The sequence below is a fragment of the Daphnia pulex genome, chromosome 9 (genome assembly GCF_021134715.1).
Source record: "Daphnia pulex isolate KAP4 chromosome 9, ASM2113471v1".
NCBI lineage: Eukaryota > Metazoa > Arthropoda > Branchiopoda > Diplostraca > Daphniidae > Daphnia > Daphnia pulex.
In genome coordinates this window covers 8085462-8111170 of record NC_060025.1, presented here as the reverse complement: position 1 = coordinate 8111170, position 25709 = coordinate 8085462, and the positions used below count along the sequence as shown (strand labels likewise).

The 25709-nt window shown below is 39.6% G+C and overlaps 2 protein-coding genes and 2 long non-coding RNA genes across 10 annotated transcripts; 1 reads left to right on the top strand and 3 right to left on the bottom strand.

Annotated features, from left to right (window-relative positions):
- Nucleotides 1-169: 169 nt before the first annotated feature.
- Nucleotides 170-1438, bottom strand: LOC124201810. The gene is made up of 3 exons (XR_006877702.1): nt 927-1438; nt 604-833; nt 170-500 (listed from the first exon to the last, which is right to left on the bottom strand). It is a non-coding gene; the product is annotated as an uncharacterized LOC124201810 (long non-coding RNA).
- Nucleotides 1439-1604: 166 nt separating this feature from the next.
- On the bottom strand, nt 1605-4698 carry LOC124201809. Of its 2 annotated transcripts, none has more exons than XR_006877701.1 (4): nt 4572-4698; nt 3318-3621; nt 2208-3253; nt 1605-2150 (listed from the first exon to the last, which is right to left on the bottom strand). It is a non-coding gene; the product is annotated as an uncharacterized LOC124201809 (long non-coding RNA). The 2 variants fall into 2 exon arrangements; XR_006877700.1 differs by lacking the exon at nt 4572-4698 and having other exon boundaries at nt 3318-3433; nt 3525-4004.
- A 6097-nt stretch (nt 4699-10795) lies between these two features.
- LOC124201806 lies at nt 10796-25068 on the bottom strand. Of its 6 annotated transcripts, none has more exons than XR_006877696.1 (10): nt 13857-14113; nt 13554-13667; nt 13356-13486; nt 12826-13102; nt 12659-12749; nt 11713-12587; nt 11501-11621; nt 11303-11438; nt 11052-11233; nt 10796-10988 (listed from the first exon to the last, which is right to left on the bottom strand). XR_006877696.1 is itself a non-coding variant. In XM_046598047.1 (5 exons), the coding sequence occupies exons 2-5, from the start codon at nt 24667-24669 to the stop codon at nt 23935-23937; spliced, it is 516 nt and encodes a 171-aa protein (XP_046454003.1). In that variant the 5' UTR covers nt 24670-24687; nt 24853-25068; the 3' UTR covers nt 23822-23934. The 6 variants fall into 6 exon arrangements, 1 of the variants encoding a protein (XP_046454003.1); XR_006877694.1 differs by having other exon boundaries at nt 13554-13655; nt 13857-14111; XR_006877695.1 differs by having other exon boundaries at nt 11815-12587; nt 13554-13655; nt 13857-14109.
- LOC124201799 lies at nt 17078-19358 on the top strand. The gene is made up of 4 exons (XM_046598037.1): nt 17078-17232; nt 17300-18586; nt 18650-18709; nt 18778-19358. The coding sequence occupies exons 2-4, from the start codon at nt 17332-17334 to the stop codon at nt 18954-18956; spliced, it is 1494 nt and encodes a 497-aa protein (XP_046453993.1). The 5' UTR covers nt 17078-17232; nt 17300-17331; the 3' UTR covers nt 18957-19358.
- Nucleotides 25069-25709: the final 641 nt, after the last annotated feature.

Here is a 25709-nt window from a genome sequence, read left to right as displayed (position 1 = left end):
CATGCTGTTGTAGGTTTTGTCTACGGCCCCCAGAGATAGTATCTGGACCGAGAAGAAGAGAGAAGTACGAGGCAAGTTTTTCCGGGGAGATGTAGTCATACTAGGCTTCCGGGTTAGACTCATGACCCTCCAAAAGTTTTCATCGGATCATGCGCCTTCCAAGTCCCCGTTCGACCAGAGCCCTCCCCTCCTCCTGGTTTCACAGCGGGTGAGTGACCACCGGCGGGCGTTGGTTAGTGGTTAGTTAGGGAAACGGGGCCACAGAAAAGAAGGGAGCCCAGATATGCACTTGTCTACATCTACATCATAAACTCTTCTTCAGTCGCGTCCAATCATCTCGGTACGTCCCACAGGCATTACACACTTAGATATTGACAATCAACACATTTTCAGGATAACACCAGCACCACAGACAGCATGCAACAGCTTGAACTGGAAATGGCTGAAAAACCACTGCATATTGAACAGCATCATACAGTTGGAAAACACCTTGCCACAGACTCCTCAGAGAAAAAAAAAAAGAAAAATTTATGTCAATGAAGATATAGAACTTCAGATGTAAAAGAGATCAGATAAGCAAGTCAAGAATCTCAATCAAATTACCATTTCAATAAATCTTTGTCCAATTGCAGTTGGGTTATGCTTCCACACTTCAGGATAACACTATAGACTGATGAATGTAGGTAGCTAAATAGATGCAGCAGCTGCAGCTCAACTTGATCACACCTTTCACCAGTTGGTTGCAACAAAATCATTAGCACGAAAGACAGCAATGAAGTTCAGATTTTGCGTGTTCTCAAATTCTTCGATAGTAAAGTAAAGGGATCTCCTTCCTAAACAATGCATATCATTATTGAAGGGAAATTGATAAACAAAATTGCTTTAATTTAACATTCAGTAAATTTAGACATTCAAACTGGAATTACCTTTATAATCTCTTGACTGAAAATGAAGAACGACGCCCGTAAATCCGTAATGCATTTGGAATACATTTTCACTCAGTGTCTGAGAAACAAATGGCGGAATTTAGTCCCACTCACGAAGACACTCGTGCCACCTGGGGTCTGGAGAATATGAGTTTAGATTTTTAGCAGTACGAGCATACGAACATTTTTTTTAAATTTACTTGTCATACTAATACAAGCCCTAAAATACTACCCAGCTGGTAAGTAAATTAAAATAGGTTTTGTTGAGCCCTTGATAATTGTTATGATATTTAAACGAACAAAAAAAAAAGAAAGATAAAGCGAAAATTAAACTTAGTTCATCGTTACATTTTCACACAAAAAAGACACGGGATCTCAAGACTAACAAACAAGTGAATGAAAAAGGCAGTCGTCTATGCAAGTGTTCAACGCAGGTGCGAATCACATACCAACCATTTCTAGTTAACAATACAAACGGAACACAAGTTCCTCTACTGAGAGCGTCTTGTTGTCCACTTTCATTAACCGATAAGGACTAGTTCCTCTGGTAGTATTTCTGCTTCAAATTTTGATAGATTTTGTTTGACCATTCAAATCACGATATAATAGGAAAGTCTTAGTCTATTATATCGTGATTCAAATGGTCAACTATACGAATGAAAGGTGTTGACAGTTGAGTAGAAGCGTAGTGAGGGAATCGGAATGAAGATAGATAAACTAGGATAGTAAAAAAAACGGTATTATTCTCTCTGTAGCTGAGCAGCAATGGAATGATTCCGTATTCCTATACATACGCCTTTGCGTGTGAGACTTGGTGGGACTTGATGGCACAGTGACAGAGCGTATGCATGTGTCAAACATGTAATGTGCATTCGTTTGTAAGATCACTGAGCAGTGGCATTGATAACCACCACATGCCAACGGGGCAAGTTCAAATCTTATACAGGGGAAGTTTATCAAAAAATATTCTGCTCCGAACGGGAAAGAAAGCCCTTCACTCCGCATCTTCCTATTGCCTATGGGTTTTATCATTGGCTCATATGAGAGTGGCGTTAAAATTCGATGGTAAAAGTAAGTACAAAGGGTAGTTGCAGTACTAAGTTACTAACCTGATTAATGTTTTGTTTTGTTTCTAATTTCAGATTAGGAAATGTGAGTGTGAATGATTTCGCACTTTGCTTATGATAAGTGGATCGGACAAACTTCAGTTTTTCTCCTGTAGTTCTAAAAATATAAATTCAGATAAGAGAAACAACCACGTAATTTTAAATTGTGACATACCAAGAAAATCGAAAAGGATGAGTTCTTGTAATTAGGGTGGAAGCGACGATGGCTGCCAAACGTCCGATTTTCGCTCAGGAACCACCAGAGAATTACCCGATTCCACGTCATCTTTGAAAACAAATTCGGGGATCACATCACGTGCAATATCTTCTGCAATAGCACTGCCTGCCGATCACGCGATGACAGATTAAACGATCCACTTCTTGGGTGAACACGTGAGCGTATAAAGACTCGTCAAAGTCGGCCAGTTTTTTTCGGGCGAATTCTAGAGAAGGGCGAGGAGCAATCGATCTGCAAAGATTCTTCTAACGTAGGTCCAGAAAAAAGTTTCATCTTTCAGCAGGGATTAATGGAAGGCTTATGACGGTCCAGCAATGTTATCAAATTTGAAATCAAGATTCGTCTGGATTAGCAGTCGGGATTCCTTTTTCAAAATCTCTCGCCTGAGGTCCGCTTGCATAGTCGTCCATTTTTTTTAAATTAAAAAACGAGTCGTCAATCTAATCCAGCAATTTGTGTCGACTCGTGTCACGTGAAACCAATGGGGTGATGCGTGATGCCATTAAATAGAGGACCTGGATCTCTTGTTCTTCTGCCGTCAGGGGATGAGTGCAACATTATCAACGTCTTACATCAGCAGCATTTTCTTTTACCGCCGTGGAGCTAGACCAATAAGTCACGGTAGGCACCAATGAATGAGATCTCTACTCCAGTAATGACCCATTGGATTTTTCGTGTTCCAACTCTTTCTCAAACGTTTTGAATTTTCTTTATTCAAACCTATTGCAATCCTTTTCAAACTTGGTTACCGAAGTCCAACAGATACTTGAAATTACAAGTGTAAAGTTCTGTGTCATTTAGATCTTCGGAGAACTTTTCTTCAACTATTGCCACTGCATGAGAATGAGAGATTCTGTTTTCTGGTTTTACAACTTGGGTGGAGTCAACACAATGTTTATGAGCTGCAATTTCCAATTTGTGGAAGCTTGATTTGACTTTCAATGAAGACGAACTTGTCTAAAGCTGTCTAGTTAAAACTTTGGCTGCAAACAGAAATATTTCATGAAATCAGGGGGAAATATTTAACTACAATAATAATTTTATTACTTGGTTTGGATGATGTTACGATCAGTTCTTTTGAATCACATTATATACTGCTGATTGCTTTGGACGTCAACACCAATCTTGTATTTCATCTTTAGCCTGTATCCCACAAGCTCTTTCTTCCTCCCATGTGATCATTAGAATCATTAGAATCATAAGAAATTTATAAGCATTGAGGATAATTTGAATGTGAAGGCTGGTAAATATTACCTAGTTAAATTTAAACTTTAGGATCTTCATGTGTCCATGTCTGAACCATATTATTCAAACTGCAATTTTATCACTTTTTACTTTCTTGCTACATTACCTACACACAAATGTTTATTTTTTAAATGATTAATTGAGTACTATCAACTCAGCGTAAATCACTCAGTCTTCCCAATGTTGTTGTAAGAAACCATAAGCTAACAGACCAGATCAGACCAAACCACGCCACAGCAGACGAAATGACGAATGATGGAGATGGAACATGCGATCAATTATTTGTATGACGTTGCGAAACCAAAATACTTCAGATTTGTGAAATATTATGATAATCAGAATTCAGATTCGAGATACGACTTTCAAGATTTCAGCAAAAAAAAAATAATAATAATAAAAAAAAGACTAACACAGCTGACAGCTCAGCGAAAAAAGTAAGCGCAGTAGTCGATATTGCCTCAATGCCTCAATGTTCCCTCTGATTAATCAAACAACGAACATAAACGCCGATGAATCTTGAATAGCCTTGCCAGAATTTACACCAAGAGGAAAACGTGAAATGTTTATCAATTTCCACTTTTAATAACGGCTTTTATTTTTATATTGATAAGCTAAAACTAAACTACAATAACAACTACCTAGATGGTTACCAATTAAGCAATTATCTACTGTAATAAAACTAAACCAGACTAAAGCACTAAACAAACTAAACTAAAACTAAAGCTAAATTAAAACTAAATTAAAACACTTATCCACCGTCTAGAACACTAAAAAACTAAACTAAAACTAAGCTTATATTAAACTAAAACTATAACTAAACTAAAACTAGACCAACAAAACTAAATTTTTACCTTGGCTAACCAAAAGAGTGATGCGAAAGGAAAATAGGATTATGGTAATGGAGTGACTACTGTTTCTAGACCATAATGATATACCGTAATTGCGAAGGTAAGCTTATATTGGATAGGGAATAAACAACCAATCCATACTTACACACACACATTTAACACGATAAAACACTCACACAACTTTAGGCAAGAAATAGTTATACCGTACCATTTAAAGATCTTCGAAGTCCTTTGCTGCGGCGGGGACGATCTTGTAGTGGCGGCGGCGATCCTCCTTGGTCCTGGGTCCCATCTAGAGTACATAAAAAAAGTATGGTTAGACACTTAGAATTAAAAAATATACCTGACATCCATTGGCAAAGGTCCTAGCGTGCGGCGATCTTGAAGCGGCTCCGGTGGTGGTGGCGGCGGCGATCCTCTCCAGTCTAAAAAAAAATCCAAAAACATTAATAAAAGAAGTTAAAGGCATTCAGAATCAAATAAAATGTACCTTCGACCCGTGGGCCAGGGTCCTATCTTGAAGCGACGATCTTGTAGTGGCGGCGGCGATCCTCCTTGGTCCTGGGTCCCATCTAGAGTACATAAAAAAAGTATGGTTAGACACTTAGAATTAAAAAATATACCTGACATCCATTGGCGAAGGTCCTAGCGTGCGGCGATCTTGAAGCGGCTCCGGTGGTGGTGGCGGCGGCGGTGGCGGCGATCCTCTCCAGTCTAAATAAAATCCAAAAACATTAATAAAAGAAGTTAAAGGCATTCAGAATCAAATAAAATGTACCTTCGACCCGTGGGCCAGGGTCCTATCTTGAAGCGACGATCTTGTAGTGGCGGTGGCGATCCTCCTTGGTCCTGGGTCCCATCTAGAGTACATAAAAAAAGTATGGTTAGACACTTAGAATTAAAAAATATACCTGACATCCATTGGCGAAGGTCCTAGCGTGCGGCGATCTTGAAGCGGCTCCGGTGGTGGTGGCGGCGGCGATCCTCTCCAGTCTAAAAAAAAATCCAAAAACATTAATAAAAGAAGTTAAAGGCATTCAGAATCAAATAAAATGTACCTTCGACCCGTGGGCCAGGGTCCTATCTTGAAGCGACGATCTTGTAGTGGCGGCGGCGATCCTCCTTGGTCCTGGGTCCCATCTAGAGTACATAAAAAAAGTATGGTTAGACACTTAGAATTAAAAAATATACCTGACATCCATTGGCGAAGGTCCTAGCGTGCGGCGATCTTGAAGCGGCTCCGGTGGTGGTGGCGGCGGCGGTGGCGGCGATCCTCTCCAGTCTAAATAAAATCCAAAAACATTAATAAAAGAAGTTAAAGGCATTCAGAATCAAATAAAATGTACCTTCGACCCGTGGGCCAGGGTCCTATCTTGAAGCGACGATCTTGTAGTGGCGGCGGCGATCCTCCTTGGTCCTGGGTCCCATCTAGAGTACATAAAAAAAGTATGGTTAGACACTTAGAATTAAAAAATATACCTGACATCCATTGGCGAAGGTCCTAGCGTGCGGCGATCTTGAAGCGGCTCCGGTGGTGGTGGCGGCGGCGATCCTCTCCAGTCTAAAAAAAAATCCAAAAACATTAATAAAAGAAGTTAAAGGCATTCAGAATCAAATAAAATGTACCTTCGACCCGTGGGCCAGGGTCCTATCTTGAAGCGACGATCTTGTAGTGGCGGCGGCGATCCTCCTTGGTCCTGGGTCCCATCTAGAGTACATAAAAAAAGTATGGTTAGACACTTAGAATTAAAAAATATACCTGACATCCATTGGCGAAGGTCCTAGCGTGCGGCGATCTTGAAGCGGCTCCGGTGGTGGTGGCGGCGGCGGTGGCGGCGATCCTCTCCAGTCTAAATAAAATCCAAAAACATTAATAAAAGAAGTTAAAGGCATTCAGAATCAAATAAAATGTACCTTCGACCCGTGGGCCAGGGTCCTATCTTGAAGCGACGATCTTGTAGTGGCGGCGGCGATCCTCCTTGGTCCTGGGTCCCATCTAGAGTACATAAAAAAAGTATGGTTAGACACTTAGAATTAAAAAATATACCTGACATCCATTGGCGAAGGTCCTAGCGTGCGGCGATCTTGAAGCGGCTCCGGTGGTGGTGGCGGCGGCGGTGGCGGCGATCCTCTCCAGTCTAAATAAAATCCAAAAACATTAATAAAAGAAGTTAAAGGCATTCAGAATCAAATAAAATGTACCTTCGACCCGTGGGCCAGGGTCCTATCTTGAAGCGACGATCTTGTAGTGGCGGCGGCGATCCTCCTTGGTCCTGGGTCCCATCTAGAGTACATAAAAAAAGTATGGTTAGACACTTAGAATTAAAAAATATACCTGACATCCATTGGCGAAGGTCCTAGCGTGCGGCGATCTTGAAGCGGCTCCGGTGGTGGTGGCGGCGGCGGTGGCGGCGATCCTCTCCAGTCTAAATAAAATCCAAAAACATTAATAAAAGAAGTTAAAGGCATTCAGAATCAAATAAAATGTACCTTCGACCCGTGGGCCAGGGTCCTATCTTGAAGCGACGATCTTGTAGTGGCGGCGGCGATCCTCCTTGGTCCTGGGTCCCATCTAGAGTACATAAAAAAAGTATGGTTAGACACTTAGAATTAAAAAATATACCTGACATCCATTGGCGAAGGTCCTAGCGTGCGGCGATCTTGAAGCGGCTCCGGTGGTGGTGGCGGCGGCGGTGGCGGCGATCCTCTCCAGTCTAAATAAAATCCAAAAACATTAATAAAAGAAGTTAAAGGCATTCAGAATCAAATAAAATGTACCTTCGACCCGTGGGCCAGGGTCCTATCTTGAAGCGACGATCTTGTAGTGGCGGCGGCGATCCTCCTTGGTCCTGGGTCCCATCTAGAGTACATAAAAAAAGTATGGTTAGACACTTAGAATTAAAAAATATACCTGACATCCATTGGCGAAGGTCCTAGCGTGCGGCGATCTTGAAGCGGCTCCGGTGGTGGTGGCGGCGGCGGTGGCGGCGATCCTCTCCAGTCTAAATAAAATCCAAAAACATTAATAAAAGAAGTTAAAGGCATTCAGAATCAAATAAAATGTACCTTCGACCCGTGGGCCAGGGTCCTATCTTGAAGCGACGATCTTGTAGTGGCGGCGGCGATCCTCCTTGGTCCTGGGTCCCATCTAGAGTACATAAAAAAAGTATGGTTAGACACTTAGAATTAAAAAATATACCTGACATCCATTGGCGAAGGTCCTAGCGTGCGGCGATCTTGAAGCGGCTCCGGTGGTGGTGGCGGCGGCGGTGGCGGCGATCCTCTCCAGTCTAAATAAAATCCAAAAACATTAATAAAAGAAGTTAAAGGCATTCAGAATCAAATAAAATGTACCTTCGACCCGTGGGCCAGGGTCCTATCTTGAAGCGACGATCTTGTAGTGGCGGTGGCGATCCTCCTTGGTCCTGGGTCCCATCTAGAGTACATAAAAAAAGTATGGTTAGACACTTAGAATTAAAAAATATACCTGACATCCATTGGCGAAGGTCCTAGCGTGCGGCGATCTTGAAGCGGCTCCGGTGGTGGTGGTGGTGGCGGCGGCGATCCTCTCCAGTCTAAAAAAAAATCCAAAAACATTAATAAAAGAAGTTAAAGGCATTCAGAATCAAATAAAATGTACCTTCGACCCGTGGGCCAGGGTCCTATCTTGAAGCGACGATCTTGTAGTGGCGGCGGCGATCCTCCTTGGTCCTGGGTCCCATCTAGAGTACATAAAAAAAGTATGGTTAGACACTTAGAATTAAAAAATATACCTGACATCCATTGGCGAAGGTCCTAGCGTGCGGCGATCTTGAAGCGGCTCCGGTGGTGGTGGCGGCGGCGGTGGCGGCGATCCTCTCCAGTCTAAATAAAATCCAAAAACATTAATAAAAGAAGTTAAAGGCATTCAGAATCAAATAAAATGTACCTTCGACCCGTGGGCCAGGGTCCTATCTTGAAGCGACGATCTTGTAGTGGCGGCGGCGATCCTCCTTGGTCCTGGGTCCCATCTAGAGTACATAAAAAAAGTATGGTTAGACACTTAGAATTAAAAAATATACCTGACATCCATTGGCGAAGGTCCTAGCGTGCGGCGATCTTGAAGCGGCTCCGGTGGTGGTGGCGGCGGCGGTGGCGGCGATCCTCTCCAGTCTAAAAAAAAATCCAAAAACATTAATAAAAGAAGTTAAAGGCATTCAGAATCAAATAAAATGTACCTTCGACCCGTGGGCCAGGGTCCTATCTTGAAGCGACGATCTTGTAGTGGCGGTGGCGATCCTCCTTGGTCCTGGGTCCCATCTAGAGTACATAAAAAAAGTATGGTTAGACACTTAGAATTAAAAAATATACCTGACATCCATTGGCGAAGGTCCTAGCGTGCGGCGATCTTGAAGCGGCTCCGGTGGTGGTGGTGGTGGCGGCGGCGATCCTCTCCAGTCTAAAAAAAAATCCAAAAACATTAATAAAAGAAGTTAAAGGCATTCAGAATCAAATAAAATGTACCTTCGACCCGTGGGCCAGGGTCCTATCTTGAAGCGACGATCTTGTAGTGGCGGCGGCGATCCTCCTTGGTCCTGGGTCCCATCTAGAGTACATAAAAAAAGTATGGTTAGACACTTAGAATTAAAAAATATACCTGACATCCATTGGCGAAGGTCCTAGCGTGCGGCGATCTTGAAGCGGCTCCGGTGGTGGTGGCGGCGGCGGTGGCGGCGATCTTCTCCAGTCTAAATAAAATCCAAAAACATTAATAAAAGAAGTTAAAGGCATTCAGAATCAAATAAAATGTACCTTCGACCCGTGGGCCAGAGTCCTATCTTGAAGCGACGATCTTGTAGTGGCGGTGGCGATCCTCCTTGGTCCTGGGTCTCATCTAGAGTACATAAAAAAAGTATGGTTAGACACTTAGAATTAAAAAATATACCTGAGATCCATTGGCGAAGGTCCTAGCGTGCGGCGATCTTGAAGCGGCTCCGGTGGTGGTGGCGGCGGCGGTGGCAGCGATCCTCTCCAGTCTAAATAAAATCCAAAAACATTAATAAAAGAAGTTAAAGGCATTCAGAATCAAATAAAATGTACCTTCGACCCGTGGGCCAGGGTCCTATCTTGAAGCGACGATCTTGTAGTGGCGGCGGCGATCCTCCTTGGTCCTGGGTCCCATCTAAAGTACATAAAAAAAGTATGGTTAGACACTTAGAATTAAAAAATATACCTGACATCCATTGGCGAAGGTCCTAGCGTGCGGCGATCTTGAAGCGGCTCCGGTGGTGGTGGCGGCGGCGATCCTCTCCAGTCTAAATAAAATCCAAAAACATTAATAAAAGAAGTTAAAGGCATTCAGAATCAAATAAAATGTACCTTCGACCCGTGGGCCAGGGTCCTATCTTGCAGTGGCGGCGGCGATCCTCTCCGGTCCATGATCCTAATTACATCAACGACAAATGATGGATAAACTTTATAGTTTTTTTAAACCATAATCAATTAAGCAAAAACAGAATATATACAGCTAAAACATCTATTTAGATTGCAATTTCCTGAATGAAAAATAGTTATTAGTTGACACGTTAGGGTTGGGGATTGCTAAAGACGAATTTTCTACATCACAGAGGCACCACAGTAAATTTGCAATTAACTCTATCGTGAACTTAAACCTTAACTTAACTTAACCTACAATAGCCTTAGCTTAGCTTAACGGCTTAACCTACAATATCCTTAACTTATGCTTAGCTTTAACCTTATCTAGATTGGCTTACTCTAATTAAGTAGCTACTGGTGTGGACAACAAAGAAGGTGAATCAATCTACGAACACTACAAGACTATTACAGTGCAGATGCAATTGTGCTGATATAGTGATGAGATAGTAAAACGAAATCTACGACCATCAACGACACAAAACACTACAGAGAAACCACGACAAATTGTGTAGGCAATGCATAAAACGAAATTAATCCAAGTGCAAAGGCGTGAAGATGCAAAACTACAGCAGCAAACTAGAGACAAGTGCACACCGTGCGAATACGTGGACTACTGAGCATTTTTTGGCCTCTGTAATGCCCATCGGCACGCCGATTTCCCGCAGCAAAACCCCTGGAGGTGTTTTTCAGTATTCGAGGTCAGATGACAATGGAGCAATTGAAGGGAGGAGTAACCTTTATTGACCCAATTTGAACTCAACATCGTTTGGTAGCGAACAGCCTTGATACAGTTATTTTGTCTCTCCTCCCCTTTAACCTTGTTATGACGCTGGCTTGACAACACCATCTCACAATTATGCGTCGTCAAAGTGTCGAGTCAACTCAAATTAGTAGGTGTAGCCTAAGTGTGTTAATCTCAATTGTTGCTTCAAGCATGACGAGGTAGAAAAATCTAATGCCAAAATCTTGACCTAATTTGGTTTTAATGGAGATAACGTAGATAATGCACCTAGCTTATTCGTTATCACAAAAGATAAAGATAGTTTATTAGCTTAACAATTTGCACAAATACAATTACCTAGAATACAGTCACTAGACATTTTCCAACAATATGTTTTGTTTTTTCTTCGTTTGATGTTTTCCCCGTGTGGCTAGTTCGGCTTGATCTGTCCAGCGTTATTCTTCCACCAACGTTGCGGCTGAAAAAGCCCTGTGAAAAATCTGATTGACATGTAATCCTCGACAATTTTGACATGTTTCTCCTAGCCCTTACCTACGTAGTAAAAATAAGTGAACATTTACGGGAGGTCAAATCATTTTACGTCTGGTCTTAATGCTGTCACTTGACTCAGTGGTCGCACAAATGGTTGGAGATGTTGTGGCCTAACTGCTGTCTCATTGCCTGTTGATTGTCATTCAATTGCAGGATTCGTAAACCTGAGATGGCATTCAGACCTACAAAAAAGATAGGTTTAGCTCCACAGTTAGGTAATGATATTGATAAATGTAGTAAAATAGTGTGACCTCTTCAGACGGAATACAATTGAAGTATTTGCAGCATTCCTTATAAATCCTTTCAAAAGTTAGCCAATTCAACATCCTGTTTCGAAATATTTTTCATGCATGATGTATGCATTTTATATTTATTTCCTCTAGTAATCTGTTAATCAATAAATGAATTTTAATTTAGTGAAAGGAAACAAAAAACTTGGCTATAATTACGATAAATCTCATTGCTCAACTTTATGAAGCAGTGCATGTGGACGGAAAAACATTCATTCTATCACAGTTATTGGTGATTTAAGGTTATAGTTGCAGCTACCCATCAGTTTTAGTTTCCTAACTAAAAACCAACAAAAAAATTGTTTACTCAAAATATGTTGATGCACTTTGTGCCCCAAACAGAAGAATTTAATCTTAAACAATAAACTTACTGTTATTCTTATGTTCTTTCCATTTTACAGTCTTAAAAACAAATATTATATTGCATACTTATAAGAAGATAAAAGTAGTCTCAAGATTGTTTTCTTCATTACCAACCAACAAATCCAATCCATCCAATTTCCAATCATCCACAAATCTTAACATCCAGCATCCACCAAAAGGCAAAAGCATGCCAAAACGGCAAAACTGACCAAACGCCAAGAACGCGACTGACGACAAGAAGCGATTGGGATTCGATAGAGCAGTCCAAAATTCCTCTACTAGATGGCCAATAAAAAATAATTGCTAACAAAACGTACGGTTTATTTAAACCTTACTTATAATCAAAGATAAACCTTACTTATAATCAAAGATATTTATCCTATAATCAACCCAAGAGACAAATAACGAAGTGTTATTCAGTTATTGATCTATTTAAGCGAAAATGTTAGACAATTAATTTTACTAAAAAACAATTTCAGATCAAGGGAAAACTACAACTAGTAAGAATGAGAAAAAGAACATTTGAACCTTAAAGACAAATTAATTGATAAAGGTTGTGTTCTCAACATACCATTGCCCATTCCAATCCATCATAGCAATCAAAACTGAAACTGTTCCACAAGGAAGATTTAATATGCTAACACCTTAAATTTATACAAGTTCACACGCTCATCGATATTGATACAAACTATAAAAAACGCATTGACAATTTGCAACGACAAGCAAGTGGCGTAGGTACAATTAACGATACATGCAGATTAAGTTAGTCTGCCGCACACAAATCGTAAATTACCTTTATCAATGAACCGAACGCTTCCATGACTATTGTGAGTGACATGATGGTTACCGGCATGTTAAAAGGAAAGTTCCTGTCTTTATTTGCCTAGAGGAAATAAAAAAAGTTCGCGGGATTTGATAGTAAATGACGTGTAAGAAAATTTTATTGAAAATTACATCTTCTTTCGAGTCCATGTTTTCCATATTCTATACCGTAATTAATCGAATGATATCCAAGTGTGGCGTTACTGGACGATAAAGACGAGGACTGGAACAAAAAATGTAATGTTAAAAGATTTAAATTTATTAACTATTAAATAGATAGAATCAGGATAGAATTTTACGGCTTCGGTCGAGTTGCCACTGTTGCAGGTGTAGTGTTTCTCCAAATATTAGTCCAGCCAGATTTTATAATTACGATGGTACCGCCGTGTCGGTACGAGCCGTGTCACTGCCGTCGTCATAAAGAATTTCGACGCGTTTGAAGAAATTGCGGATGCGTTCCAGCTTATATTTCGCGGGTGGCGTTGGATTTTCCGACCGAGACGGCATGCAATCGACTGAATGTACGTTCAGTTATTCCCGCTTCGGCCAGCGCTCTGTTGATCTTCCCTACGACGTCTTAACAGACAAAAATGTTTCAAATCATCACGAACACCAATTCCACAGACTACACTCAAGTTGACTTCACCATCAACCGTTCAGCTCAACTGTTGGAAAGCAAACAGCAATGTAGTAATTCCAACATTTGCAACAATTAAGTAAAAATAGTCCTTCAAAATTACTTTGACATGTGACGAGGATAAAACAGTTGTAAGATCATGATGAGTCAAGTAAACCAATGGTCTTAAAAAAAAATTGGTCAAATAATTACTTGTTTCAGCATAGAATGAGACATACAGCCAGTACAGGTAGCCAAGTAGATTACCACAAGTAGAAATCTTTGGACATGGATCAGCACTAAGGCATCAGTTAAATAATTCGCCACTACGGCCAGGGATTGAACTGCATGAGTGAACGAACAAATAACACAACAGAAAAAAATATTTAAAGTAAAATTTAACATCAATACCGCACACTGCAGACTGAAGTTGACTTCACCATCAACCATTCAGCTCAACTGTTGGACATCATACAGCAATGCAGTGGTTCAAACTCCGCCAAGATGGTAAACCTATTTAACAAACTTAAATTATTTATTGAGGTTATCACTTTCTCATGTCATAACACATTTGCAACAATAAAGTAAATATACAGTCCTTAAAAATTGCTTAAACATCTGACAAACATCACAAGGCAGTTGCAACTTGCAAGATCATGATTAGTCAAGTAAATCAATATGATCTTTAGGGTAGAAAATTGATCACATAATTACTTGTTTCAGCATACAATGAAACGTACAACCAGCGAAATAGCGTATCACGAGACGAAAAAACTCTCCAAGGCAAAAGACTCCCACTCTATTAAAAGCCGAAAGGAACGGTTACACCAAACAGCAAATAACATGTGACACAATATTAAGCGAGGTACGAGCGGTTCTTCTGAAAAATCTCTTAAAGGAGCTCCGCCTTTCGTTCCCAAATCCCTTACTCCTCTCGCAGCGTTGCCACGTCCAGATAAAATCTGACGATTTTGGCGGTCTCCAAAACGCGAAACGCGATGTCTGGTGGTCTCTAGAATTCCTAGTCTTAATTAAGGGAGCAGTCTATCAAATTTGTGTCCAAAATGGCCCAATCAGCGTACAGCGTTTTAAAGATGCTGTACGCTGTTTGGCCATTTTGGACACAAATTTGCTCCAGTCGCCAACAATTTGCAATTAAGAATAATTTGAATAACTAAAACTGTAAAAGTTATTAAGTGAATATTAAATAAACTAGAATTTAATACGGCAGCATCGTTGTTTACGGAGGACAGGTATAAACTATAAACTGCTTGATAAACAAAATAATTGAAAGGGTTGGGTTTGCGAGACGGTTAAGGCGTCGTTCACTGATTACTATACCATAAGACCCTGAGATCGATTATCGTGGTAAGCACAGTTTTTCCCAGATTCGGGCACGCCCTTTAACAAAAATACACATTAAAACAATGCATGGTGTCTAAAAGATTATGCAATTCGAACCTTTAGATAAACGAATTTACAGATTAGAGGCTTAGAGCGACCACTAGATCAAGAGATCAGTAGATCACACAATATGTAAGCGAGTATGCGGTTGCGTGTACCCCGAATTACTATAAGTCAATTCCAATTGTGTGAGATACACTCGAAAATCTAGCCTCCCAATTGAAATTGTTGATATGCCAAATATCTTACGTCAAACTTAATTGATATTCTGGCTATACCAAAAATATCTAAAGTCAACCTTGAAAATTATCCGTTTACCGAGGGGTTCACCATTAAATTTTTTTTCATACTACACCCTGCCAGTGCCAGCCCAGTACCAGTAAGCCTGTTTAATCACGTGTAATTAAAGCAAAATACGCAAAAATCACGTAAAATATGCAAATTTTTCAACAGCTATGACTTCAGTGGTGAACCCCTTGCCCTTTTCATTTGTTTTACCTTTCATTCAGTCTTTGTGTTATTTAAGTTATTCCTAAGAAGTTCTTGAGTTTCGCCAGGGATTTCTTTAACTTTCATTTATACTGTATAATGCCGTAACGTGGACTTGGCATTATATTTAAATTAACATAAATAGGCATTTTTAATTTCAGAATTTTTAATTTAAGGAATAAAAAAATTTAATTCGATTACTCGAGGTCCAAAAGGTATTAATCGGTTCCAATTTATCGTATGAAACGAGATGCAAAATTTATACACAATTTAAATATACTGTAATATTAATAAATGCAATTAAAGATACGCTAGCTGTGACGCCATTCGCGGTAATTTATGGTATGGAAAGAGGTCGTTCTCATCCGGGGATTTGGAATGTTGCATTTGCGGGAATCGAGGCGCGGGATCTAATAAACCAACTCGACGTAGCCCTGGTCTGGTCGTTGGCACGTACCAGCAGGGCAGGGTATTTAAAAAAATTATGGTGAACCCTTCGGTAAACGGATAAATTTTCAAGGTTGACTTTAGATATTTTTGGTATAGCCAGAATATCAATTAAGTTTGACGTAAGATATTTGGCATATCAACAATATCAATTGGGAGGCTAGATTTTCGAGTGTATCTCACACAATTGGAATTGACTTATAGTAATTCGGGGTACACGCAACCGCATACTCGCTTACATATTGTGTGATCTCTTGACCTAGTGGTCGCTCTAATCTGTAAATTCGTTTACTTTAAGGATCATTGCATTTCACGTTATTAGGCATCCATGGATTGTTTTTGTTTTTTTTAAATGGGGTGTTATCAGGTCAGGGAGAAATTATGCATGCTACGGGAATCGAACCCTGGTCTCATGGTGCCTATCGTTTCCTAAAACGACGCCTTATCCGACTCGCCCTCCCGACCCGTTATAGTTATATTGTTTATGAAGCGTTTTATAGGCTAATACTGATCCTGTCCAGCGTATATAACGATGCTGGCGTATTAAATTGTAGTATTATTCATTAACCTACTTTTACAGTTTCAGTTAACAAATTATTTTTCATTTAAAATTTGTTGGCGACTTAAAGAGTTGAGACAGGGTTGATTTCCCAGGCCAATATTGTGTAATGGGAGTGAGCAGCAGGCGGACTCGGGAGTCCGTCGGGAGGTCGAAATCAATTTGGGCCTATACCAATCAATAGTTTTACATTTAAGAACATTGCACATGTAAAATGCTACTCGGTTTTTGGATGTGGTGGATCTTGGATGATCATGATGCTGTCTAGACAGCATGGTTTGAAACTCGTTAATCTTCAAGATTCTTCTACAAATAAAAAATAATAACTTATCACTTTCAGGATTACCCCATGTGCAATAAAATTTAAATGAATCTATAAAACCAAGAATAGTAAACACACTCACCAACACTACCCTGCTGATTAGGCTGGAAATGAACACATTATCCGACATTATCACAAATTATAAGGAAACATCTGCCAAGCAATCCAGCTATAACTCCAAAACCGAATGCATAGGACAATCATATGCCGTTACCCTTTTCCGGCCCTTTTTCAAAAATGCGTCAGCACAAAAATTTTCTTAATTCATTCTACAGTTAGCAAAACTAAATGAAATAGTTCCAACTTCCAACCAACAGAAATTGAATTGTGAAAAAGACATATTTATCTTTATAGTGTGAGGGAAAAAGTGACGAAAACAACTAAAGATTGTGTCGGCCCGGCACAATAATAATGACAAAATGAAACAAAAACTCTCGTAAAAACCCGTAAAAACCGCCATCAACGCATCAACGTTACGAACACGAGACGAATTATAACACAAGGCGTCCGCCATCTTTGACAACTCATGACGTCATGACTCAATTCTCACGACTGCAACAAACTAAAACACAACTGTATAAAATTAAGTTTGCGTATGAAATTAGACTTTAATTCAAAACAATTTTATATCTAAAACGAATTATGCGAGTCGCATTTTTTATTATTAATTTCAGACTTAACTGCGAATATTCGTAACTTGGCATTGTTGCATGACTGAAATGAAAAATCCGTTGATCATTCATATTTCCAATTTTCAATCATTTGATTCGTGAACTCCAGTCATTTGGACTTGTCGGTGATGTTATTTCCTTTTTAGGGTTTCAATAGCCTCTTTATCTGCACTGAAAATTGCATTGATTATACTATTGGTACGTCGTTAAGTGTTCTTATTTGAAAACCAACATTCTGTTCTAATTTAAGTTTGTCTTATTGCAGTGTACACTCTGAAAATCCTACTCAACTTGAAGATGTCCGAATCCATTGTTTTCATCACTCATCTCGACAGTTCTGTTACCGAGCCCGAACAAACTTGCACCTTTTGGGGGATAGAGGAATCTGATTGGGCAGCATATGTTTTAATTAAAAAAAACATAGCCAGTATTCAGCAAGGTCTGGAAGTGAACCAACATCCCCGTTTAACAATTAGAAACTCAAAGACTGCACTTGATGTATTGGAGCAACTTACATGTTGTGTCTTGAAAGATGATCAGTGGCAGCGAGCAAGAATCATTGATCCTGAGTTAAGCCATGCTTGGACGGTTGAAGCTTTTTTCTTGGACTCAGGAGTGACCAGCCCAGTTCTATTTAGTGCAGTGCGATCTCTTGATTTTTGGGAATTTATGGTTGAAGATATAAGGGAATGGCCTGCTTTGGCTACAAAGTATTGCCTCGCACCAACTGAATACCTTGCTAAAGGGACCCTGTGGACCGAAGAAATGTTGAACACTGTGAAGTCTAAACTGGTTAACCATACTTGGAAAGCTGTGCCCATCTGTGCCAGTCTATGCCCATCTGATATTGGGGATAATCAGTTTGTAAATCTTTCCAGTTCTGACAAAAGTTTCCCTTGTGAACACATCACAGCCCCACCGAAATTCTCTCCAAGCCTCCCCCGTTCATTCAGAAACAAAAAGATATCCAATGGACGTCATGATGTCATCATATCGCATGTTGCTCAAGGACCTTCAGATTTCTATCTGCAGCTGAAAAGTGAAGCGGGCGACATTTTGGAGTTACGCGAAGGTCTGAGCGCGGAAATCCCTCTACCCTACACAGGAGTTTATGAACCAGGAACGGTTTGCACTGCTGTTTCTTCAGTTGACAAGCTTTTACATCGTGGATCTATCTACAAGCCTAAAATTGGAAATCGGTGCGCGGTTTTTTTGCCTGATATTGGGATTCGCGAATTCGTCGACACCTTACAAGTTTTTGACATTCCAGACCAATTGCTTGTGGTACACTCATTAGCATACCGTGCATCGTTGTTTCGTTCAGAAGAACTGGTAGGACTAGAAGGCTTGTTTGATCTGTTTTCCTCCCTAGTGAACTCGGTTACTCACCTAACGGCAGAAGTGGTAGAGGAGTGCGAACTTTCCCAAAAAGTAAATCTTTATGACGGTGACGGACGCAGTTTAATGGAAATTCTCAATGAACTTTTTATCGACAAACCAGCTCCCATTGAAAATGTTCTTGCCCCCGCTGTCCAGTTACCACGTCGATTGGGTAAGTATCATTTTTGCCGTGCATTTTTACAATTACATACAACTAAACATTTCTACTATCCAGCTCCCATTCAAAATGTTCCTGCCCTTGCTGTTCAGTTACCACGTCGATTGCCACGATTGGGTAAGTAATTTTACTGTGCGTGGTGTCGAACACATACAACTAAACATGTCTTTATTTTTGTATTGCAGGGCCCCACGTTTTCCGGAACATCAACGCGAGGCGCTCAACCAGGTCGCTTTTCTACCTCCGCCCGATAATTTCCTCCCGTAGATTACGTGAACAGCAAGGGCAGCGAAGACACCAACAAGAAAGGGAAATCAACAATCGCAACGAAGAAGAGGAGCCCGGCGGGTTATTCTATTTTTAAATCAAATCGATTGGATTTTTGTCGAACTATAGACTAGTCATTTATCGGTCCACCATCCAGTAACTAATTTTTAAACAAATTTTTTCCCTCAATGTTTTTGAACTTTCTGTTCCCTCCATGTTTTCACAAATTTGTTTTCTTGTTTTTGAACTTTTAGACTTTTTGTTAGTTTTCCGTTTTGCTAAATATTTAGACATGCAAGTTACGTGCTAACTGACAGAACTGTAAACTATCAATTTAAAATTCGCTGCCATACCCATATTACCCAACTCAAAATGTAAGCTCGATGGAAATGTGGGAAAAGTCTTGTTTAGTTATTCTGTTCATTTACTAAATTAACCCGATGTATGTTAAATTCGAAAAGAGCGATGGTCAATAAAGTAGAAGTGGTCCGTCTACAAAGACAATGCGCCACCTTTTGATATGGTTGGAATGAAATAATAAAGCATTCAGCAGTTTAACCTGGTAGACACGTCGACGATGATTGACGATGAAGGAACTCGCAAGGTGTGCAATGGTGTGTATCGTTCAAAGTATAAGACTCTCCAGCTTTGCAAGGCATTTTTTTTAGCGCTACACAGAAAACGAATTGAAGTTTAGCTTTTGTTTAAATATAGTTATCATACCCCCCACACACACATTTTTTAAAATGCAATCAAAAGCTAGATATAAAGATGCGGAACCTCTCGCCACACACATGTTTGAACTAGAAAATTAGCGATGAGTGACGGCTCGGCGCTACTTTAAAATTTTTCTGGATTCTGAGTCGTTCTGACATTAGCACGAGAACGAAAAAGAAATCGAAGGCATTTCCATATCCATAATTTTTGGATTTGAAATCCATGTAAGATGATGACAGGTGAGTTGATGGCGCAATTACATAAGAAAGTAGGAAACTATAACTACAGTGCTTTGGAATATCTATTGAACTAACTATCACGAAATATATTAAAACATATAAATTACTCAACAAGTTTTTAGTCCCAATTGAATGCAAGGTAGCTACAAATAAATACGAATAAATACAATATGCACTTCCTAAATAAACAGCTCTCACTACTGTATTTTTACCATTTTGGCTGATGGCATATGCTGGGTTTTTCTAGAGGAAGTAAAACAGGTGGACGAACTAGCGGAAAGAGAAAAGCACTTTCTTCCCTCTGAAGGGAAAATTCGCGGACATATCGGAATTCTAAGGAACAAAAAAAAGAAAGGAGAGTTAAATGACGACGATATAGAAATTAGAATTTTTACCGAAAGCGACGATCTTGTAGCGGTGGCGATCTTCTTCTGTGTTGGGGCCCATATAGAGTACTGTACATAAAAAAAGCAAGGTTAGATACTTAAATTTTAAAAAATTACGTAAAGGCGTAGAAGTGCAACACTACAGCAGCAAACTAGAAACAAGTGCACACCGTGCGAATACGTGGACTACTGAGCATTTTTGGGCCCCTAGAATGCCCATCGGCACGTCGATTACCCGCAGCAAAAACGCTGGAGATATTTTTAAGTATTCAAGATCAGATGAAAATAGAGCAAATTGAATAAGAGAGGAGTATACTTTATTGACCCAATTTGAACTCACCGTCGTTTGGTAGCGAACAGCCTTGTCAGTTATTTTGTCTCTCCTCTACCAGGCCTCTGTTACTGCTCATTGTTGTCCCTCCTACGATTTTACTTTTATTGGCAAGGGCATCAGATTGTCGATGATATGGGCGGTCAACCGGCGAAATTTAGCATAATCCATCTTTTATTTCCTTTTTTCTCAACTGTAATTGCGCCTTGCGCAAACATTGATTCTCCATCTTGTATATGATTAAGAAACTACACTTAACAAGTTCTAAAGAAATTTTGAATATGATGGTTGGTTCTTCTTCTTCTTGGTTTACCTCAACTACCAACTACTAATTTTAACTCACCTTACCAACGTGATTATTCGTACTTGTGCTGAATTATTTTTTTGATTTCGTGAAGACGTAGAAAAAGAAAAAACGTTGAGAAAATCAAACCTTAAGTAAAAGCGCTTTGGTAGTTGATTCAGGCCGATTCCTTGAACCAAATGGAACGAGAGGTAAAATCATTTTACGTCTGGTCTTGATGTCGTCGTAAAGGGGAAACAAACAACTCAAATGCTGTCACTTGACTCAGTGGTCACACAAATGGGTGGAGATGTTGTGGCCTAACTGCTGTCTCATTGCCTGTTGATTGTCATTCGGTTGTAGGATGGGTAAACCTGAGATGGCATTTAGACCTACGAAAAAGATACCTTTAGCTCCTCAGTTAGGTAATGATAATGATGATAAATGCAGTAAAAATAAAATAGTGTGACCTCTTGAGATAAAACTGAAGTATAATTCATTCCTTTCAATACTTAGCTTGAATCAACATCCTATTTCGAAATATTTCCATCCATGATGTGTGCATGTCATTTGTGTGCCCCCTTGCTAATCTGTAAATTAATAAATGAAGAGTTTAGTAAAGGGCCAAGGGAAAAAAAAAACTTGGCAATAATTACGCTAAAGCTAATTGTTCAACTCCATGAAGCAGTGCATGTGCACGGAAAAACATTCATTCTATCACAGTTAGTGGTGATTTAAGGTTATAGTTGCAGCTACCCAACACCATCAGTTTTAGTTTCCTAACTAAAATCCAACACAAAAACTTGTTAACTCAAAAATTTGTTGATGCACTTTGTGCCCCAAACAAGCAGAATTTAATCTTGAACAATGAACTTTCTGTTTGTCGATGTTCTTTCCATTTTACATAGTTTTAAAAACAAATATTCCATGAAATAAGATCAAAGTTCCTTTTCTTCAACGGTCATTTGGCCCAACCAACAGAGTTAACAGTTAAACAACACCAAACGCCACGCGTAAATAACGCAGACGACAACAACTCAACGAGCAATCATGATTCGATAGCGCAGTTTAAAATTCCTCCACTAGGTGTCCAGTAAAGAATAAATATTGCGGCTTTTTCAAAATGGTGTTAAGTTTTAATGAATGACAAATGAAATAGCTACTATACAAATACAAAATAAAAAAAGAAACGGAATCAAATAACATGAAACACGCATTTTTACTTCACAGTTTGCGACGAGGTTGTCGCTTGCAATTCTTTCATTGGCTTTACATATTTTGGCCGATTTTGGCACACAAGAAAAAAACAATCGTAATGATACATTTGATCAGCGATTTATGCCTTTGAATCTTTGATAGGCTTCAGACTGTGATGTTTTAAAAGCTGAATACTCACAAAGGCCGTGTTGTCGAATTAAAATTCCGAACCGTATCATCCATGTCGTTTGCTTGATCGTTTAAAGCTTGATGCTGGTGCGTGTACTACTACGAGTACTCGTACGAGTACAACTACCGGTACGAAGAACTGTAGAACACAATTGAAACTTAGCTTATTAACACGCTATCATCCTTACTAGATCAAGAGTTTCTTACAATAGAAAACATTGAATTTCATGAAGATGAGAATAAGGGAAATAGTTGATAGCCATATCCATACGACTATCCATCGCCATTCGCCGGGAGTTGTATTCGGCGGGCGCTCGTCCGTCGACGGGTAACATTGGTAACTGTGACCCACAGTTGTATTACGATAGTTGTATCTGTAAAATCAAGGTTGTAATATCCGACAGGAATGAAATCGTAACAATTTGTATTTTAAAAAATGGCTTTCAGAAGTTTACCCTGTTAGACAAGGTCCACATTCTGTCCAGTTTTCTGCGCAAGATGCTTTATTACTGGCTGGTTGACGATTAAAGGTCTCACAAGGTATGCATCGTTCACAGTAAGAATGGGAGCAAAACTCTCCATCTTGACAATCTTCATAATTAGTACACTACACAGACAGAAAAGGAAACAAAATTAATTCAGTAAGCCTATATTAAAACTTATTATTGCGACATAAATTCGAACAGATTAGCGATGAGTCATTGTCACTTACGGGGACCGGATCGTCTGGAATCCACCTGGATTCTGACATGAGCACGAGGACGAGAAAAACTGGGAACCCCAAATGCATGATTTTTTACTGAAATTTCTGTAAGATGACACGAAATTCAACTTTAGCTTCACATAAGCTAAAGAAACTATAATTGGAATTACAATACCGTGAAGAACTGAACAGTTTGATTGAACGAACTCAAATCCTGAAATTTAATGACTTCAATAAGTTGCAAGAGTTACGAAGAGTTAGGCAGCACAGCAGCATCACCGACTGCTGTCGTTGTTGAGTTGCGACTGCATGCAACTGTAAATACAAAAGTAAAAGTAAACTAACGTGGAAAACTCCGTGTGTAGCAATGATGTAAAATTCTTATCAATTCTATGTGATAAGACACAAGTAGCCTAATAGAGTGGGTGCTTCTCATTGTCATTGGTACAAGATATCAAATTTATTAATCTGGCCAGACTTTGAACCATTCGTGGACAAAACGAGTGCCAGCAGTCGCATTGTTGTATTATATATCCGTCAAACGAGCGACAAAAAAGAGAAAAGTTTTGTCTTATTTGTAGTGATGCAACCGGATGCAACGATGACAAGTTTTACATGGTCCCAAAATGTACGCAGTAAGTTTGTCCTCAAATTAAAACATTATTCGATCAAATATTAAGAAGCACACAGGGGATTACATGTAATAGAAAACAACTGAGAAATGAAACAGCTGATTTTGCAGAGATTTCTGTTTTGCTACCCTTCCGTGTGCTGCCACTAGTCGTACGTGTGTGTATGTGTTACATCCGTTTCCAGAGATAACAGACAGACAACGTTAACAAGATATATATATATAACAACCGACAACTGTGTTCGCATTGCAACTTTGGCAAATCAAAGTAAGAAAAACGAAATAGTAAAGAAAAAATACGATATATTATAGCCTACATGAGGACATACCTATAAGAAGAAATCAGATTGTTTGTGCACAATAGTTAATAGGGTTTTTTCCCTCGTCGTCAATCCCAGCTCAATCCTGACAATCTGTGTCGTCTGACTGGACTGCTCTGTTTGTGAATGACTCCGATTCCTTATTCACCGCCAGGACAGAGCCAACACGAGTGCAACCTGAATGAATCAGCTAATAATTAGCATCTATATTTTTACACGCGATTAAATATTTAACGGCATATCTTACATTTCCGTAAATCGAATTTCCTTGCGACGAGGTAAATGGAAATAATTGATAGCCACAGAAATACGACAATCAACTTCCAGTCGGCGATAGAATAAGTCGAAACAGCTATTGGAATCAGAGGGAAACAATCCCTGGAAGGGCTTCCGTCGGTTGTACTGTGATTCTGGTATCTGTCAAAATTCGATCAAGGTTATAGGCTAATACGGTATGAATAAAATTAAAACAAAATGCGTTCAGCTTTTTATACCCTGGTAGACACGGTCCGCATTCGGTCGTGTTTCTTGCGCAAGATGCTTCGCCATTCGTCGACGATGATTGGCGATGATAAAGGGACTCGCAAGGGATGCATCGTTCACAGTAAGATTCCATGCAATACTCTCCGGCTTTGCAAGGCATATTTTCAGCGCACTATAGCACAGCATCATAAAACGAAATGAAGTTTCAAGTTAGTAAATAAATATCGCCTTCGATTTTACTTACGGAAATAGAAATTTCTCTGGATTGGGATTCTGTCAGCATGAGCACAGAGAAAAGAAGTAAAAGGAACTTGAAGCACTGCGAATTCATAATTGCCGGATGAAATTCCTGCTTAAATTACACATACATTTGTATTAAATGCAACAGACAGATGACGCAATCAACGAGAAACATAAATAAGCTTAGAAAACTATTACTGAAATTACAATGCCGCGAGGAATGGAAATTTAAATTTAAAACTAACGTGAAATTTATAAAAATTGAATTGCATACTTAATTACAATATAGCCCTAAGTTGTAAGAGCTTTCATTAGGTAGCACGGAGCACCTAACGCTGCTGTGTTGATGGGAGGCAATAGAAAATTAAACATCTTGGCACAGACTAAATACACGTAAGTTATACTGTAACTCGTCTCTTAGGCTGACGCAACTTGTGCATGAATACGTGTAACACACAGACTAAAAGTGCAATCTGTACTAGCGCGATCGTGAAAGTTGCTTTTAACCTTTTATAACTATAACATCACATACGTGTTTGATTCATCTCTTAGAGATAAGCTCGCTCAAATCAGCCCACATCCAAAAGATAATTTCAAGACTGTGGATAGCGCGTAAGTTTTAAATGATATCTTCACATTCCTCTACGCCTAGTCCCATAATTCGCCACCAGAGATTTAAAACACATAAGAGTGGCTACGGTAGTGTCAATTGACAGCCAATTTTAATGGGGAAAAAATTAGGTTAGTTGTCTATGAATTAATAATATTGCAGTGCTAATCACTGTGGGAAATGGAATCAATGCATAGAGTTTCTTCCATTCGCTGAACATTCAAGTCGACATCTGTGCCATTTGAATGCAAGGTAAATATGCGCTTCCTTAATAAACAGCTCTCACTATATCTGCATTTTTAGCATTTGGGCTGACGGCATATGCTGGGTATTTTTCTTGAGGAAGTAAAACAGGTGGACGAACCAGCAGCAAGAGAAAAGCACTTTCTCCCCTCTGAAGGGGAAATTCGCGGATATATCGGAATTCTAACGAACAAAAAAAAAGCTCAAAGAGAGTTAAATGAAGACGATATATAGAAATTATAAGGAAGAAAGTACAAGATATTGAATAAGGATAAGAT

What these genes read in the sequence shown, in the direction of transcription:
- LOC124201799 (XM_046598037.1), top strand. Translation starts at nt 17,332, where the DNA reads ATGTCCGAATCCATTGTTTTCATCACTCATCTCGACAGTTCTGTTACC. An exon ending in CCAGTTACCACGTCGATTGG is followed by an intron (nt 18,587 to 18,649) that starts GTAAGTATCATT and finishes TCTACTATCCAG; the next exon opens with CTCCCATTCAAAATGTTCCT. An exon ending in ACGTCGATTGCCACGATTGG is followed by an intron (nt 18,710 to 18,777) that starts GTAAGTAATTTT and finishes TTTGTATTGCAG; the next exon opens with GGCCCCACGTTTTCCGGAAC.
- LOC124201806 (XM_046598047.1), bottom strand. Translation starts at nt 24,669, where the DNA reads ATGAATTCGCAGTGCTTCAAGTTCCTTTTACTTCTTTTCTCTGTGCTC. An exon ending in CCAGAGAAATTTCTATTTCC is followed by an intron (nt 24,511 to 24,582) that starts GTAAGTAAAATC and finishes GCTGTGCTATAG; the next exon opens with TGCGCTGAAAATATGCCTTG. An exon ending in GAAATTCGATTTACGGAAAT is followed by an intron (nt 24,033 to 24,102) that starts GTAAGATATGCC and finishes TGATTCATTCAG; the next exon opens with GTTGCACTCGTGTTGGCTCT.